Source organism: Saccopteryx leptura, chromosome 2 (genome assembly GCF_036850995.1).
Source record: "Saccopteryx leptura isolate mSacLep1 chromosome 2, mSacLep1_pri_phased_curated, whole genome shotgun sequence".
Taxonomy (NCBI): domain Eukaryota; kingdom Metazoa; phylum Chordata; class Mammalia; order Chiroptera; family Emballonuridae; genus Saccopteryx; species Saccopteryx leptura.
In genome coordinates, this window is record NC_089504.1 from 313,673,659 (window position 1) to 313,691,369 (window position 17,711).

General features: G+C 42.0%; 1 protein-coding gene across 1 annotated transcript in view; it reads right to left on the reverse strand.

Moving 5' to 3' along the window:
- Positions 1–1,908: 1,908 nt before the first annotated feature.
- The window catches only part of ZC3HAV1 (zinc finger CCCH-type containing, antiviral 1), a 53,079-nt gene continuing 37,276 nt past the window's right edge, over positions 1,909–17,711 (reverse strand). Inside the window, exons 10-14 of the mRNA XM_066362839.1 lie at positions 14,670–14,772; positions 12,051–12,138; positions 10,852–10,976; positions 10,017–10,150; positions 1,909–6,904 (exon numbers count right to left, since the gene is read on the reverse strand). Of these exons, the coding sequence (XP_066218936.1) occupies positions 6,642–6,904; positions 10,017–10,150; positions 10,852–10,976; positions 12,051–12,138; positions 14,670–14,772 (713 nt within the window). The 3' untranslated portion in view covers positions 1,909–6,641. The remainder of the gene's footprint in view (positions 6,905–10,016; positions 10,151–10,851; positions 10,977–12,050; positions 12,139–14,669; positions 14,773–17,711) is intronic.

Genomic DNA, 17,711 nt, shown 5'->3' on the forward strand with positions numbered 1-17,711 from the left:
AAAAATTTATTTTTAAATCTGGCAAAAAGTGAGCTGTTTCTTGTGCCTTGGCAATCAATGTTAACCCTTAATTCCATTCCTTTTTTAACATCTGGATTTCCTGTCATGACATCTCTTGCCACTTATAGTTAGAATGAAGTGTTGTCTGGAAGCCTGTTGTACATTTAAGAATAAACTTTTGTAAAAAATAAGAAATAATTTAATTAAATTCTGTTCTTGTTGATTAGCTGTGGGCAGCAGATTGGACAGTTCACATGTAAAAAACATATCGCAGTCTCCTAGGGTTCTATGGAACCTGGCTCTTGCCTCGGGGATAATCAGAGAAATAGCCCCTGGAAATTAACCTTAAATTCCAACAGATATACAGGAACGTGAGCAGTTTTTTGTCAGACTGGCTCACAGCTACTAATTGGCTAATTGTTCTGTCTCTTATTCTCTGGCTGCTGCAACTTTTATTTAGAACATTGTTGACTTTGTGTGTGTGTGTGTGTGTGTGTGTGTGTGTGTGTGTGTGTGTATGTGTGTCATGTGATAGAAGGTTCAGGGCCTGGTGGCCTTAGGCAGTTAGTACAAGAAGCCTCACTGAGGTAGCCACTAGCCAGCCACACGTGGCTGCTGAGTACTTGAAGTGTGACCACTCTAAGTTGAGATGTAATTTGTGAAATATACATATGGAATACTTTGTAAGCCACTTCAGGAATTCCAGTTGGGGAATGACTAAAATGCTTCCAGCCTGATCTATAGGTCTTTTTGTCATTCAACTCTGAGCTTAGAAGTTCAAGTCTCCTCTTCAGCAAGGCCTTTCCTAACCTCCCAATCTAAAGTAGCCCCTCAGTTCTCTACATAGGACTTACCACTGATAATTTTTCTTCTTGTTTATTTATGCATTGTAGAAACCAAGTGCATGAAAATAGGAACCTCATGTCTTGGTCGTTGCTGTATCCCTACACTTAAAATAGTGCCTGGCCATACTGTAGGTGTTTTAGAAAGAGCCTGGGTAGCAGGAAGAGTGAATTTCTAGACAAGGCAAGAGAAATCCGATTTGAGGAATTATAACTTCAACTTGTATTGTGTTGGGTTTGCAAAAGACAATCCAAGATGAGATGCTCAGTAGGCAGTTGTAATACAGACCAAGAGGTGAAAAAGATGGAGAGGAATGTAGATGAGTGACATCAAAGTATTACATAATTGAAGCTGTGGGAGTTGATGACTCAGCAAAAATGAAGAGTGAAAAGCAGAGGAGGGAGGCTAAAACCTTGGGGAATAGCAACATTAAACATGTCTGAAAACTTGAGAGCCTGCTATGACAAAGTAAATAAACAAACAGGACAAATAGTTCATTGGAAAATCTCAAACACCTGCTCATGCTTAGTTTGATGGCATTTTCATCTGTTTGAATGTGGGTGCTTTGGCAGCAACACGTTGGCTGTAAATTGTTTTGAGGTCCAAACCAAATGGCAAATTTGCCTTCAGTTGAATCAAATCCACATCGCCACATAGGGCTTTGCCTCCTCTCTCTCTCCATCCAAAGCTCTGTGGTTGAAGAATGAGAAGAGCTTTTAAAGGAGGGAGGGTTAGGACAATTCTGATGACCATTTACATGTTTAACTTTGGTGCCTCAGCCTGGCCCTGGGCCCACCCCTGACCACAGGAAGAAAGGTGTCTTAGCAGCTTCCAGCCTCACCCTCTCTGAGCCCCTAAACAAGACGTGCCCACCGACTCCTCCATCACCACGGCGCTGCCTTTCCCTGGCAGTATGCTAAAGGCTCCACGGTCACAGAGTCCTGCAATGATAAAGCTGGAAGGGACAGAACACAGTCCCTATCTCTCCTTGAATAAAGTGGTGTCTGAGCTGATCATCTTTTGGAAATACCTAGAAATAAAGCAAATACAAGCAGCACAGCAAAGTCAGGATTTCCTTTTTATTAGTCTTCAACTGAGCTTGAAGAAGAACAAGAAATACAACTCAACTACTAACATATATAATAGTTGAGCTTACTTTATTCCAACAAAATGTATGTTAGCATAAAAAGCACTCAGCTAGTCATAAGGGATAGCACAGTGAACTCGGCCCTCGAGGAGCTTACATTCTAATTCAGAAAACAGACAACTTTCAAGTTGGGTAGATGCTAAAAATTAACAAAGGAAGGCACAAAGTATTTTAGAAACTGAGGATTTGGGAGGCAAGCATCCAATCTAATCCTCTGGAAGGAGTCCTTCCAGAGGTAAACAAGCCAACCTCAAGATGCTAGATATTTACTGAGTCAGTGGTTCTCACCAGTGGTATTTCAGAAGTTGATGGGTTGTTGGTTTCATAACTGGGGACTATTACTGGCACTCAGTGGATGCCACCAGAGATAACAGATATCCTGCAGCGTATGGGTCAGTCCCACACAACGAAGAATTATTCTATATCTATACGACTTTCTAATGTCCCACTGGACATGCAAGACCTACAGTTTGTCTGAGAGAATATAACCCATTTTTTCCTCTTAGACAATATGTAATTTGTCTTGTCCTATTATCCTTATTTAAAGTAAGGTAATATCGCTCTTTCCCTTACCATATACAGATAAGGTATATGGTCTCCTGTGACTTACCCTAAGACTGGTCTTGATTCTAGTGTCACCTGTACCTATCTTTCACCTTCCTCCCCTTCTTTACACGAAGTAGCCTCTGATCGACTCTTACATCCAAACCTATTCACTCTTTAAGTAGGAGTAAATATCTGTTTTATGATGTCGTATAGCATAGTCATGCCTGAGCATTTACATATTGAAATTGAGTTTATGTTTATTACAAATTTCTTTCTTCCTGTTTCTCCATTGAAATAGAATTAGGGCAGTAAATGGATTTTTTTTTTAAAGAAATTCATGTGTGTAAATAGACTGCATTAACTATGAATCATCTCAGGACAGCGAAGGGGATGTTACGATATATCTGCTCTGGAAAAAGGTGACTAGATCTGATAGGGTTTGTGGCTGTCACCATAACTGAGGGGGGGGGTGCGACTGACATTTAATATGTGAGAGCCAAGTATGCCAAACAGTTTGCAATACATTGGACAGTTCCTCACAGTAAGAAATTATTCTGCACCCTATACGAATTTTGAATGTCTCACTAGACATTCATGTATGACCTACAGCTCGTCTGCAAAAATATTTCTCCATTTCGACAATCTGTAGATTTTCTTGCATAGTATCTTTATTTCCACTAAGGTGTTCTTATAGAAACAAGTATTAGCATATGCAAATAAGTTATTGTGTCACTAGTTTTTGTGTTGTTTTTTTGTTTTTTTTTACAGAGACAGAGAGAGAGTCAGAGAGAGGGATAGACAGGAACAGACAGAAACGGAGAGATGAGAAGCATCAATCATTAGTTTTTCGTTGCGCATTGCGACACCTTAGTTGTTCATTGATTGCTTTCTCATATGTGCCTTGACTGCGGGCCTTCAGCAGACAGAGTAACCCCTGTGCTGGAGCCAGAGACCTTGGGTCCAAGCTGGTGAGCTTCGCTCAAACCAGATGAACCTGCGCTCAAGCTGGCGACCTCGGGGTCTCAAACCTGGGTCCTCTGCATCCTAGACTGACGCTCTTATCCACTGTGCCACCGCCTGGTCAGGCTCACTAGTTTTTATTCTAATGTCCACTTGTATCCCTGCTGTTTCATTTTCCCACACTTCTTTGTATAAAACAACTTCTGATCTCCTGCCCTCTTTGAAGTTCAAATTATTCACTGTAAGTAGATGTAAATATCTGATTACCTAATTAGGTCTGCTGGTATAGTCCTACCCAAGTTATATACTTCTTTATTATTTCCCTCTTATGTTAATACCATTTAATTTTAAGTTTATTTCTAAAATTATACGTAGGTAGAGTATGTTACCACTGAAATGCACTTTGAAAATAAACAAATACTTTACAAAGTATTTGTCATTAACAGAAGAAGGCAGGAATGCTAGTTGAGAACCACTGAGCTTCGTGAAAAGGGTCTCAAAGGACTGAAAGAGATCCAGAGCAGCCCGTGGGGAAGAAAATAAATGATGGGGGGTAGGGAAGGGGGAGGTCATGTGGGGCCATGATAATGACTTTGAACTTTATTCTAAAGGCATGATCAGATTTGTGCTGTGAAAGATTATTATTGGCCCTGGCCAGTTGGCTCAGTGATAGAGTGTCAACCCAGTGTGTGGAAGTCCTGGGTTTGATTCCTGGTCTGGGCACACAGGAGAAGCAACCATTTGCTTCTCCTCCCCTCCTCCTTACCACCCTCTTCTTTCTTTCTCTCTCTTCCCCTCCCGCAACCATACCTCAATTGATTCAAGCACGTTGGCCCTGGGCACTAAGGATAGCTCTGTGGAAGTTCCACCTCAGGCACTAAAAGTAGTTTGGTTGACAGCATGGCCCCAGATGGGCGGAGCATCAGTTCCAGACAGGGGTTGCCAGGTTGGGTGGATCCTAGTTGGGGTGCATGCGGGAGTCTGTCTCTCTTACCTCCCCTCCTCTCACTTAAAAAAATATTAAGTAAAAAAAAATTTAAATATGACAATTTTTGCTAAGTAAAGAACAACTTAGAAGGGACAAAGATAATTAAGAAGGAAAACAGAATTTGAGAACAGCTTAGATGCATAGGGGAAGGCAGAAGAAGGGGTCAAGGATGACTTCTGGATGTCTGCTTGAGCAGATGTGTGGGTGAAACTTATATACGAAATCCTGGGAGGAACTGGTTCATTTGAGGGAGGCAGATTGAGAATTCTGTTTCAGACATGCCAAAGTAGAGATGCCTGAGACATACCCAACCAGAGATGTCTAATGAGCAGTTGAATGGAGTTGGATAAATTACCTCTCTGCAACATGAGGGTCAAGATCAAGAAATGAAAACCCCAAAACAAAAGCTACCATGAAAAAAAAATAAATGAATGAGGGTAACTACTTATGGCAAGCCTCCCAGAAAATAATCCTATGCTAAAAAACCTCTATACATTTGTTACCGAGGGAGCCCTTTAAGCCAAGGGGTTGTGACGTTCTTTGGACTGATCAAAAATCTGACTGATATAAAATCTCTAACGCTAATTAATTTTTGTAACATGTCTGCTGGAAGGAACTAGAACAGGAAAATTTGGAAATTGGGATGAAATGTATGAAAAGGAAAAACCTGATTCATAATAAGGAACTTGGTCCAGGCACCTCAACTGCTCTAAAAACTGACTGTACTACAATTCTATACAACCTGTTATAGAAGCCCCTTGCAGGGGCAAGGCGTGTTTGAGGCATTGTTTTGATTCTGTGCTCACCAGGAAACAAATCTCACCTTCTTAGGGGGCCCATTCTTCAACAGGAGGGCCCTGCTCCCAATTCCTATGTGAGCGTGAGCCTCATCAGCCATAGCGAACGACTACGGGAGCACTGGGATTTATCAGTCATGCTCATGTGACTTTGGTTGCAACTTTCACGACTCTCAAAATACACACCCCTCATGCAAGTCCAACCTGAGAAAAGCCTTCTCCGGAATCCTATTGATTAGAATATAAATATCTACTTGGCCATAATTATATAAAGAGCCCCAATGGGCCATTAACTCAAATTGGTGCTTCTCTCTGAGCCACACATGGCAACTTGTTATTGGATGCCAGAGTTGACTTGGATGGAGTCCCCTAAATAAACGCAAAGATAACGAAGTATATGCCCCAAATCAGTTTCACTACAATGGTCCAGTACTGTAGCTATATCTGTAATGGCATTTGAATTACTTTTACTTCTACCCCCCATCCCACACCTTCCTAAGTGCCCCCCCCAACTTTTCACAATCTTCCATCCAAGACTGGACTGTCTTTTTTTTTTTTTTTTTTTTTTTTTTTTAAACAAGGACAGAGAGAGTCAGAGACAGGGATAGATAGGGACAGACAGGAACAGAGAGAGATGAGAAGCATCAATCATCAGTTTTTCATTGTGACACCTTAGTTGTTCATTGATTGCTTTCTCATATGTGCTTTGACCATGGGCCTTCAGCAGACCGAGTAACCCCTTGCTTGAGCCAGCGACCTTGGGTCCAAGCTGGTGAGCTTTTTGTTCAAACCAGATGAGCCCGCGCTCAAGCTGGTGACCTCGGGGTCTTCCGCATCCTAATCCGATGCTCTATCCACTGCGCCACCACCTGGTCAGGCAAGACTGGACTGTCTTATGTCCTTAATTCAACAGGCATGTTTAGATTTCTTTCCATGTTTCCAAGTTAATTTTTTTTCAATTTAACCAAAATAGAACCATTCCTTACAGTAAACTATAAGAGTAGTTGGGAGGGAAAGGCTGCTGCCACCACAGAAGTTTGAGAAATCAGTCCTTATCAGTCACATCTAGGACAGTGGTTCCCAAACTTGGTGATGCATTCTGCTACTGGCTGTCACTACAGCCAACAGTGATTTAGTTGGAATGGGATGCTTTCTGGACATTGGGATTTTTTTAATTTTTTTTTTTTACGTTTCTAGATGATTCCAATGTGCAGCAAAGTTTGGGAACCACTGATCTAAGGCATTGGATAGCTAGGCGAGGAAATGTAAAGAAGTTTAACTATTATATGGGACCATCTGGTTCGAGAAGTGAATGGAACAGTTATGGCATCCTTTATGACGACGTACGTAGTCATCATCGCTAGCTAATCACGCAGGCCTTATCTGCTTCGGTATACTCAATCATGTATTCTGGGTAAATCTGATCTTTCTCAAAGATGACAAAAATGGAAGGATTCACCCTTTTATCCACACAGCTGTCAAACCGTGGAGGAGGGCTCGTGTAACTCCTATTTCCTTCAATAAACTCTCCGACCAGGACTCGGGCTACAAACATAACGATGTTTTTGGGATCATACTGGCAATTTTTATGGGCAGTGATGGCATCTCTTGCAAAGTAAGTTCCTAGAAATAAGAAAAAGAATGGTTAAGAATTATTATAAAAGAAGGTATATAGTTTATGAGATTATTTACACATAATTAGATGAAGGGCGTTGATTAAGCCAGTGATCTTAAACCAGCAAGCTACAAGAATTTTTAAAACATGCAGTACCTGACTATTTAGTCAGGGTGACTGACCTCTTTTCTCTTAGATTGTTAAATTAAAAAATGACAACAGCCAACACAACAATAGCTGACCAGTGTGAATGAATCAAAATTATACCTATTATTTTTGTCAGATTTGACAAAAAATATATTTTTTGGTGTGCTGCAGAATTTTAGTAATTACGTGTGCCATGAGATGAAAAAGATTGAAAAACTCTAGATTAAGCATATGTCAATAATACCTAATTGATACCTATAAACTTTCCCTTGTACTTAAAGAAATGCTTATTATACAAGTAAACTTGAATATAGTGTATAACCCTGCTGGAATAACAGAAACATCTGCTAACGTGCAGAGCTCACCATGATGGTGAGAGGCACTGGGGGCAATGACCATGTGGCAATTATCACAACGTTCCACTTCATGCAATTCATGCAGGGTGAATTGAACTATAAGAGATGAACCAAGGATATTCCAGCAGAGGCCATTTAATATTATCAGGGACAAAAGTCATTTACTACTGATGGGAAGGTCCTAAAAAATGTGAAAGGAAAAGGTATCACATGAGCAAGCAATTGACCCTGGCAGAGCCTATCAAAGAGAGTTAGTTGGTCCATCATCCACAAATCTAAAACAACCTTTGAAAATCACTGAAGTTTTGGCCCTGGCCGGTTGGCTCAGTGGATAGAGCGTTGGCCCAGCATATGGATGTCCTGGGTTTGATTCTGATTAGAGCACCCAAGACAAGCGACCATCTGCTTCTCTTCCCCTCCTCTTCCCCTTTCCCTCCTTCTTCCCCTCCCACAGCCAGTGGCTCAATTGCAGTGGCTCAATTGGTCTGAGCATGGCCATGGGTACTGAGGATAGCTCAGTTGGTCCAATCGTTGGTCCCAGACAGAGATTGCCAAGTGGATCCTGGTTGGGGCACATGTGAGAGTCTGTCTATCTCCCCTCCTCTCGCTTAAAAAAAAAAAAATCAGTTAAGTTTCCATACTCAGCAGGTCAACAACAATTTCCTGAAAAATGACAATTTCCCATTTTTATTTTTGTCATTACCAGATGCTTTTCTGCTCTTTTACAGGAAATAACACATTGAAAATTCTGATTTTCTGTTTAAAAAGTAATAAGTAAACTGAAAGTGTTGGATTTATGGTAACAAGTGTTTAACAGTTTTTTCATTTATGTTTTTTAATTATTTTTTTCATAATTCGGATGTTGAATTCCTGAAATATTGCTCATCCTGTATAGGTCAGCTTCTGAATATTCTGGGTAAATGATGTTCAGCAATATTTAGAATAAACAACAAGAGTCCAACTATACTGACCTACCATTTCCGGTCCCACTCTCCTTCACAAACACACAGTTAACAGCTTGGTGGGAATTCTCTCACAACTGTTCCCAGGCATTGACATACATATCTGCACACATACGCTAATGTGCTTTTATTTTTATTTGTTCATAAATAGGATCATGCTATATAAACTGTTCTACAACTCTTTTTTCCACGTTAGTTCTATAAATCTTGCTGTGTCACCCTACCTCATTCTTTTTCATAGCTGTATAGGATTCCATTATGTAGATGTATAATTGAATTGAACTACTCCTGTATTGATAAAAACATAGGTTGAAATCCCTTTTTTGCTATGACCAAAAACGCTTCTAAATAAATGCTTCTAAAGCATCTCAGTAAATATCCCTTTGAGAATCTGTATAAGTAGTTCTGTAGGACAGATGGCAAAATTCTGATGGCTGAGTCAGAGGACATGAGCATATTAAATGCTGACAGATACTGCTCATTGCCCTGTAAAAATGGTCTAAAAACTTTACCACCAACAATGAAGAAAGTCCTGTTTCACCACATCCTTGCTAACACTGTATATTATCTAAGCTTTAATTTTTATCAATATACTGGGCAAAAAATAAAAATCTACATTTTTTTTTTTAATTCAGTGAGAGGAGGGGAGGCAGAGAGACAGACTCCCACATGCACCCTGACCGGGATGCACCTAGCAAGCCCACTAAGGGGCAATGCTCTGCCTATCTAGGGCGTTGCTCCATTGTTCAGCAACCAATTTCTTCTTAGCACCTGAGACAAAGGCCATGGAGCCATCCTCAGTGCCTGGGGCCAAGTCACCCCATGGCTGCAGGGGGAAAGAGAGAGAGAAAAGTGAAAGGGGGAGGGGGGAGGAAGCAGATGGGTACTTCTCCTGTGTGCCCTGAGTGGGAATTGAACTCGGGACATCCACATACCCGGCCGACACTCTACCACTAAGCCAACTGGCCAGGGCCAAAAATCTATATTTTAATATACATTTCCCTAAATATTAGTGACATCAAGCATCTTTTTATACACTTATTGACATTATTTCATATGCTTTTTCTGGGAACTGTTTTTTTCATCTCCCCCTACCCATTGTATTGTATGTCTTTTTCTTATTGATGTGTGACCAAAATGAGCCTATATTTGGGAGACAGTATCTCCATCGGGATCTTTTTACAGTCGTATAAAGTGGGCCAGTAGATAAAGTAGAAAATGACCAGAACACAAACAAAAATCACCAACCTACCACATTTCTGTTGGTGAACCCATCCACGGCAGTAGAAGGCTACTTCAAGGGGCTTTGATGGGAGGGATGAAGGTCCAGGAAGAGCCACAGCCAGAACTTAGTAATCATGGTAGACAATGCAGCCAGCAGGTGGCGTACTTTGCAAGCATGTATGAGATCAAAGTGTCTCAGAGAACTAAGGTGTTTCATGAAAAAGGGAAGTTTTCTCTTCCAAAAACAGAAGACCACTTAAAGTTAAGGCGAGCTCATTTCCTCTCCATGACTGCGAGAGCCTGGACATTCTGGTTAATACAAAATAATCACATACACCTACCTCATCCCAGAAGCATGTGTAGAGCCTGAGTTATGACCTATGAGCCAGTTATGACCTGTGACCTATAGGCTTCTCTATCCCAGCACAAACCTTTTCCATATGTGGCTCCAGGAATTGTATGCATGATCCAGTCAAAATTATTCGCACAGATAGAATCCACATTGACGCGGCTGGTTGCACAAAACAGCATTTTTTCGTTGCTCTTCTTTATCTTCATTTTTTTGCTAAAACAGGAAAATATGAAACTTAACATCGAGAACATTCCTCTCCCACCCTGGTTAATAACATCAATACCAACTATAGTCTGTCTTAAAATTTTATTTCAGTGGCATTCAGAATGAGAACTACTTACATTAAGACAACAGCTTTAAAAAAATTGATGAGATTTTCTTTTTTTACCAGGATCCACTCAGCAAGCCCACTAGGGGGCGATGCTCTGCCCATTCTGGGGCAACGTTGCTCCATTGCTCAGCAACCAAGCTCTTAGCACCTGAGGCAGAGGCCATAGAGCCATTCTCAGCACTTGGCCAAATCTCTCCAATCAAGCCATGGCTTCAGAAGAATGGGTGGAGCAAGGGAAAGAGAGAAGGAGAGAGAGAGAGAAGAGAGAGGGGGTGGGAAGAGAAGCAGATGGTTGCTTCTCCTGTGTGCCCTGACCAGGAATTAAACCTGGACATCCACACACTGGGCCAACACTACCGAGCCAACCGGACAGGGCATGATGAGACCTTTTAAATGCTAGACATATGAACTCACTGAACTGTAAAACTAAAGATGAGAGAGGCTTGCATTTACACGATGAAAACTAGAAACTGAAGAAACTGCTGACTACTAAAAGGCACTGGTAAATATAAATCTTAAAGGACAGACCTTAACTAACCCTTATAAATGCCATGTAAAGAAACTTAGCCACATGGCCACCAACCTGTCGAAAGCATTCAAGAGCTGTGCATTCTTGATCTTCATGATCCTTTCGATCTTGGCATTTTTCATGGTCGCTTTAAAATGCTCACTTATTCTGGCATATTCCAAAGCATTAGCCCCAAACAACTAAAAAATTTTAAAAAGATAAAAATGTGAGATGGGAACCATTTAAAGCAGTGGTCCCCAACCCCCGGGCCGCGGACCTGTACCGGTCCATGGCCATTTGGTACCGGTCCGCAGAGAAAGAATAAATAACTTACATTATTTCCGTTTTATTTATATTTAAGTCTGAACGATGTTTTATTTTCTTAAAAATGACCAGATTCCTTCTGTTACATCCGTCTAAGACTCACTCATGATGCTTGTCTCAGTCACTTGATACATTTATCCATCCCACCCTAAAGGCTGGTCCATGAAAATATTTTCTGACATTAAACCAGTCCATGGCCCAAAAAAGGTTGGGGAGCACTGATTTAAAGCATGCTATGTCCACATGGGTGACCCCCATGGCCCTGGAGGACCCTCACCAGGCCTCTGACAGCAGGTGGGATAAGCTGGCTTAGATTTCCTCATCTGGCACTGGGCCCGGCTGTTCAGGCCGATGTGGCTAACACTGCATTATGCCTAATGGTAAAGGGAGGACCCTGAGGTGTCTGATTTAGTCCAGTGATCTGGCGAATTCCTTGCCTAAAGCCAGTACAGGGCAGAGGCATCAAAGGTGTCCATGCAGCTCCAAGCAAGGCAGCCTGTACCCCAGGATCGAGAGTGATATGGATGCTGAACAATCTAGGAAGTTTAACCCTAACCAGGCTAGGTGACAAGGAGAGGCACAGTTTGTGTGCCTTCCTTCGAAACCAGCTTTTCAGCTCCAGCTAACAGACAGGACACTTTCCTGCTCTGAATTTCAGTTTTCTTGCCCATGTCGTAAGCTACTAATGTCTATCTCACAGGGTTGACACGGGGGTCTGCCCAAATGAGACCCCGTGTGGCGCCACGCTGGAAACAAGGAGGCTCCCTGCAGAGGGCGGTCACTCCCTGGGGAAGTCTCACAATCACCACTTGGCTGCCTGCCTCTGAATCTTGATCCAATAGTTTTACAGAAGCAATTGTTCTTTCATTCAAACAAATACAGACATTTGTAACAAAGTGCTTTTCCCCACCTTCAAATAATCCACCCACACAAAAGTAAAAACCAAGTACCTCGTAGCTCTTCAACGGGGGAGAATATTGGGGCGGAGGAGGAAATGTCGGTGCCGAAGGCTCTGGCTGGCTCTGTGCCGGCTGAGAGCTACAAATAAGAGAGAGTAAGAATTCACCTGGCCCCCTGGCCCAAAGCCCAAGTGGCTTTCTGTCCTTCCAGCCACGAAGCAAAGATTTCTCTGCTAATTTTTTCTTTGCATTTTGCTTTGGGCTACATCCCTGCATATTTCTGATATAAATGTACCAGTAATCATGCTTTTTGTTGTTGTTGTTTATATTATTGATTTTAGGGAGACAGGAAGGGAGAGAGAGAGACAGGAACATCAATCTGTTCTGGTATGTGCCCTGACCAAGGTCTGAACTGGCAACCTCTGAGCTTCGGGACAATGCTCCAACCAACTGAGCTATCCAGCTAGGGCAAATCATCATGCTTTTTAAAAAGACAGAAATTATTCAAACTTTGGTAAATTAATGAAATGTTATTTCCCCACCCATTTAAAATGTAAATGCATTGACTCTTTTTTACATTTCTGCTCAATCTTCAAAAGTCCTAATGTGTTGGCATTAAGTAAATGTACTACCCTTTCCTCTTCTCTGTCAAATAATAAACATTTAAGTATATTCTGCCTATGAACTGTATTTCAGGGTAACCATACAAGAGGGAAAAATCTTCACAGACAAATCACTGCTATTAATTGTGGAAGAACTGACAGAAGTAGAAAAATACCATTCTGTAGCCCTGGCCAGATAGCTCGATTGGTTAGAGCTTCACCCTGAAACACAGAGCTGATTGGTTCAATCCCTGGTCAGGGCACATACAGGAGCAGACCAATATTCCTGTCTCTCTCCCTTCCTCTCTCTCTCTAAAAAAAAAAAAGAAAAAAAAAAAGAAAGAAAAACCCCATTTTGAAAACCCTCAGGAAATAATGAATCTAAACACTGACCATCAATAGCTACTAAAATCATTAGCACAAGATCAGATGGAGAATATTATAATAAGGAGGGGATCAGGATGAAATCACTTGAACCTACACTCCCATCTTCATCACTAAAAATAGAACTACCAGATGTTATGGACCTCTTCATAATACATGACAGGGAGTGGAAAGCACCGGTTATATAGTAGGTATTCTTGAACTTAAAAAGGGAAACAATCTAATCAGTTCTCTAAATGTAATCATCAATTCACAGAAATTATACTCAAATTACCCCATAATGATACAATTTGCTATATTTTAAATTTGGGAGATCCCATAGGACAAATCACCTCGTTTCTTAAAAAAAAAAAAAAAAAAGATGCAGAAGAGGGGAAACTAATAGATTAAAAGAGGTTTAAGAGACAAATCTAGCAAATGTTCATATCCTGTTTTTGATATAAGATGGAATAAATCAATGGTTAAAAGTCATTTTTGAGACAATGGGGGAAATTAAAACATGAACTTGGTATTAGATGACATTAAGGAATCATTGCCAATTTAGTTAGGTGGGTTAACAGTATTGTACATTTTTAGAACTGTGAGACACGCCTGAAGTAGTTACAATGAAATGATATGTGTGACATTTAGATGAAAATATTTCAGCAAAAAAAACTTAGAAATGATGGTGGTGACAAATGAGACAAGAATGATAAAATATTAACACTCATTGGAGTTAGGTTTCTCCATATAACACCCCACTGACACATAGAAATTTACTGTACAATTTTCTCTAACCTTGACATTTTCCATAGTGAAAAAATTAAATAAAAAAATAAAACTTTTTTTAAAAAAACTCCAATTTAAAGGGGAAAAAAAACGATTCCCACTCCAGAGACCCTAAGAATAGCTCAGTTCCCACCCTTGAATGCTCGCACAATGTTTTCCTTAGGATGCCATGTTTATCCTTTCCATAATTCCCTCTTTCATGAAATACCTTAATTCCTACTACGACCAAAAAGAACTTAATGAGAATACTTTGATTTCGCGCCTGCTTTGAAATCTGTTTTACATAATCACATATCACCCAAGGAGAAAAGAAAAGTCCAACTCCAAAAAATGTTCACGAATCATGCAGATTTTACTGAGTTTCATGAGCGCACAGACGAGAGTTACATTGCTACATTGCACACGCCCCCCAACAAAATTTCTTTCCAACATCCCCTTGGTGGACTTGATCTTCCTCTAAATCTCCCTATCTCAGGCAGCTACCTCAACCCTTTTTTCTTTCCATTTCTTTCTCAGCTTCCCACCCTCTATAAACTCCCTCAACAAAACTGAGGACACACAGAACCCACAGCAAAACAAAACAAAACTCAGCGCCTTTGATGATTTCCCGGGGCACACGCCCTTAATCCAGGCAACCACAGCTTCAGAAGCTTAGACCCCGCCCACCAGTAAAGAGACTAACCAGAAGCCCCCTGTCAGTTACAGGACAAGATAGATCAGCTGCTCTAGCATCCTTTGGGTCACACACTGTGCTGCTTCACAAGCCCCTGACTCATGGGCAATGCAAAAGGAAACTGCCACGTAAGGCATGCAGGAACATTTCAAGAAAACAGGCTCCAGATTCAGGAGTGACGCGGTGGAATCAGCGCGTGACCGTCTCAAACGCCTGCTGGCAAGCAGAGCCCAGAACACTTACTCTGGCCCATTTTTCATCCGCTCCACCTCCAGGGAAGACACGAATATCGGCCTTCTGAGGACATCCTTCTGGGTCTTGGTAGCTATGTTTGTCTGAATCATCCCTTTAGATGGGGGGGGGGGGGGAGAAAACAAATGAGAAATAAGGACTAGTCATAGAAAATGATTTGTTATTTTTCCAAGACTAGTAAGTAACACAGCAAATGCTCTTGTCTAACCTGTACGTATTTCTACAAATAGAATGACTCATGATAAAAACTTGTACTCTTCACTGCCCTTTTTATAAGTCCCAGAAAACAAAGAGGGAAATGAGATATTAACAGTCAATCTGACCTGTGAGTCAAAGCCAGATGGTGAAGAGGAGAGCTAGGCAGCCAGATAACCAGACGTCACACAGGTGAGCTCCCCTATGCCAGCCATTAATGATGACATATCATTATATACATAATTATATATTTTGAAGTGTTTTTTTGTACATCAACTATGAAATGTCATTTTCAATTCATGCATGTTTTAGACCAAGCTATAGCCAGATGATTGCTTTAAAAAGGAAATTATTGTATATTGCTGGTGGCCACTTTGGAAACCAGCCCGGTGGTTTTTTATAAATACACACCGATCCAGCAGTGGGTAAATTTACCCAAGAAATATGACAACTGGCCTGACCAGGTGGTGGCGCAGTGGATAGAGTGTCGGACTGGGATGCGGAGGACCCAGGTTCGAGACCCGGAGCTCGCCAGCTTGAGCACGAGCTCATCTGGTTTGAGCAAAGCTCACCAGCTTGGACCCAAGGTCACTGGCTTGAGCAGGGGGTCACTCTGTCTGCTGTAGCCCCACAGTCAAGGCATATATGAGAAAGCAATCAATGAACAACTAATGTGTCACAACAAAAAACTAATGATTGATACTTCTCATCTCTCTCCATTCTTGTCTGTCTGTCCCTATCTCTCTCTCTTTCTGACTCTCTCTGTAAAAATAAATAAACAAACAAACAAATAAATAAAAGAAATATGACAACTTATATCCACACAGAGTTGCAGTTGAATGCTCCTAGTAGCAACCCAAATATCCCTGAAGAGGTGAATGGATAAACAAACCATGAAATAGTCTGACAGTGGAATATTACTCAGCAGTGAAAAGGGAAGAAATACTGTACACAACAACATAGCTGAATCTAAAAAAAAAAAAACCTTATTCTAAGATAACTCAGGAACTTGGAATGTTGGTTTCCTTTCTCCACCACCCTTTTCTTTTCTTTTCTGTATTTTTCTTAAGTTGGAAACGGGGAGGCATTCAGACAGACTCCCGCATGCGCCCGACTGGGATCCACCCGGCATGCCCACCAGGGGGCGATGCTCTGCCCATTTGGGGCGTTGTTCTGTTGCAACCAGAGCCATTCTAGCACCTGAGGCAGAGGCCACAGTGCCATCCTCAGCGCCCGGGCCAACTTTGCTCCAATGGAGCCTTGGCTGCAGGAGGGGAAGAGAGAGACAGAGAGGAAGGAGAGGGGGGAGGGGTAGAGAAGCAGATGGGCGCTTCTCCTGTGTGCCCTGGCCGGGAATCAAACCCAGGACTCTTGCATGCCAGGCTGACACTCTACCACTGAGCCAACCAGCCAGGACTCCACCACCCTTTTAAACTAAGTGACAGACCACCAGCAAAGGAAAAAAAAAAGTTTAACTTAAGACATTTTTCATTTCACTATCCAAGAGATTTTCATTTTTCTCTATTGCCTTCTAGTCTTGGTCCACATGCATACATTGTTTCACTTAATGCCTTCTAGTCTTGGTCCACATGCATACATTGCTGCACTTAATATACACGTTAATTTCTTTTTGATCTTATCCATTTTAAAGACTATAACATACATGTAGAAAATTGCAGGAACAGCCCGACCAGGCGGTGGCACACTGGATAGCGCATCGGACTGGGATGCGGAAGACCCAAGTTCGAGACCCTGAGGTCGCCAGCTTGAGCACGGGCTCATCTGATTTGAGCAAAAGCTCACCAGCTTGAGCCCAAGGTCGCTGGCTCGAGCCAGGGATTACTTGGTCTGCTGAAGGCTCGTGGTCAAGGCACGTATGAGAAGGCAATCAATGAACAATTAAGGTGTTGCAATGCACAACGAAAAACTAATGATTGATGCTTCTCATCTCTCTCCGTTCCTGTCTGTCTGTCCCTGTCTATCCCTCTCTCTGACTCTCTGTCTCTGTAAAAAAAAGAAAAAAAAATTGCAGGAACAGGCCCTGACCAGTTGGCTCAGTGGTAGAGCATCAGCCTGGTGTGTGGAAGTCCCAGGTTCGATTCCTGGCCAGGGCACACAGGAGAAGTGACCATCTGCTTCTCCACCCTTCCCCCACTCCTCTCTCTCTGTCTCTCTTCCCCTCCCACAGGCAAGGCTCCATTGGAGCAAAGTTGGCCTGGGCGCTGAGGACGGTTTCATGGCCTCCCTCACAGGCGATAAAATGGCTCAGGCCGCAATGGAGCAATGCCCCAAATGGACAGAGCATCACCTCCTGGGGGGCATGCTGGGTGGATCCCAGTTGGGCGCATGCGGGAGTCTGACTGCCTCCCCGCTTCTAACTTCAGAAAAATATACACGCACATACATACACACACACACACACACACACACACACAGAAAATTGCAGGAACAGAAGTGCTTCACATTTAAAAAAAAAGAAATATTACTGAGAAGATAAAAAATAAGCCTACTTTAATATCTCTTGATATGTATTGCCAGATTGCTTTCTAAAAATATTGCTACAATGGTCCTTCCCAGCTACACTATCGTAATAGGGACAGGGCCCAAAACTCAGGTACAACCTAGGAATTTCAAGGACTTGAACAAGTCTCCTTTACCTCTTTCAAAACAACCGCAGGGCTGGTCCTAAAAGATCAAGCTCAAGCAGGTGACCCTAGCCAGGGAGTGGCCCGGGGTGCAGCCTAGGGAACTCTACATCCACAGGGTGGGCAGTTGCTGCCCTGATTTCTCACTAAACACGACAGACAGACTGGCAGAAGCCGACCAGAAGACCTTGCC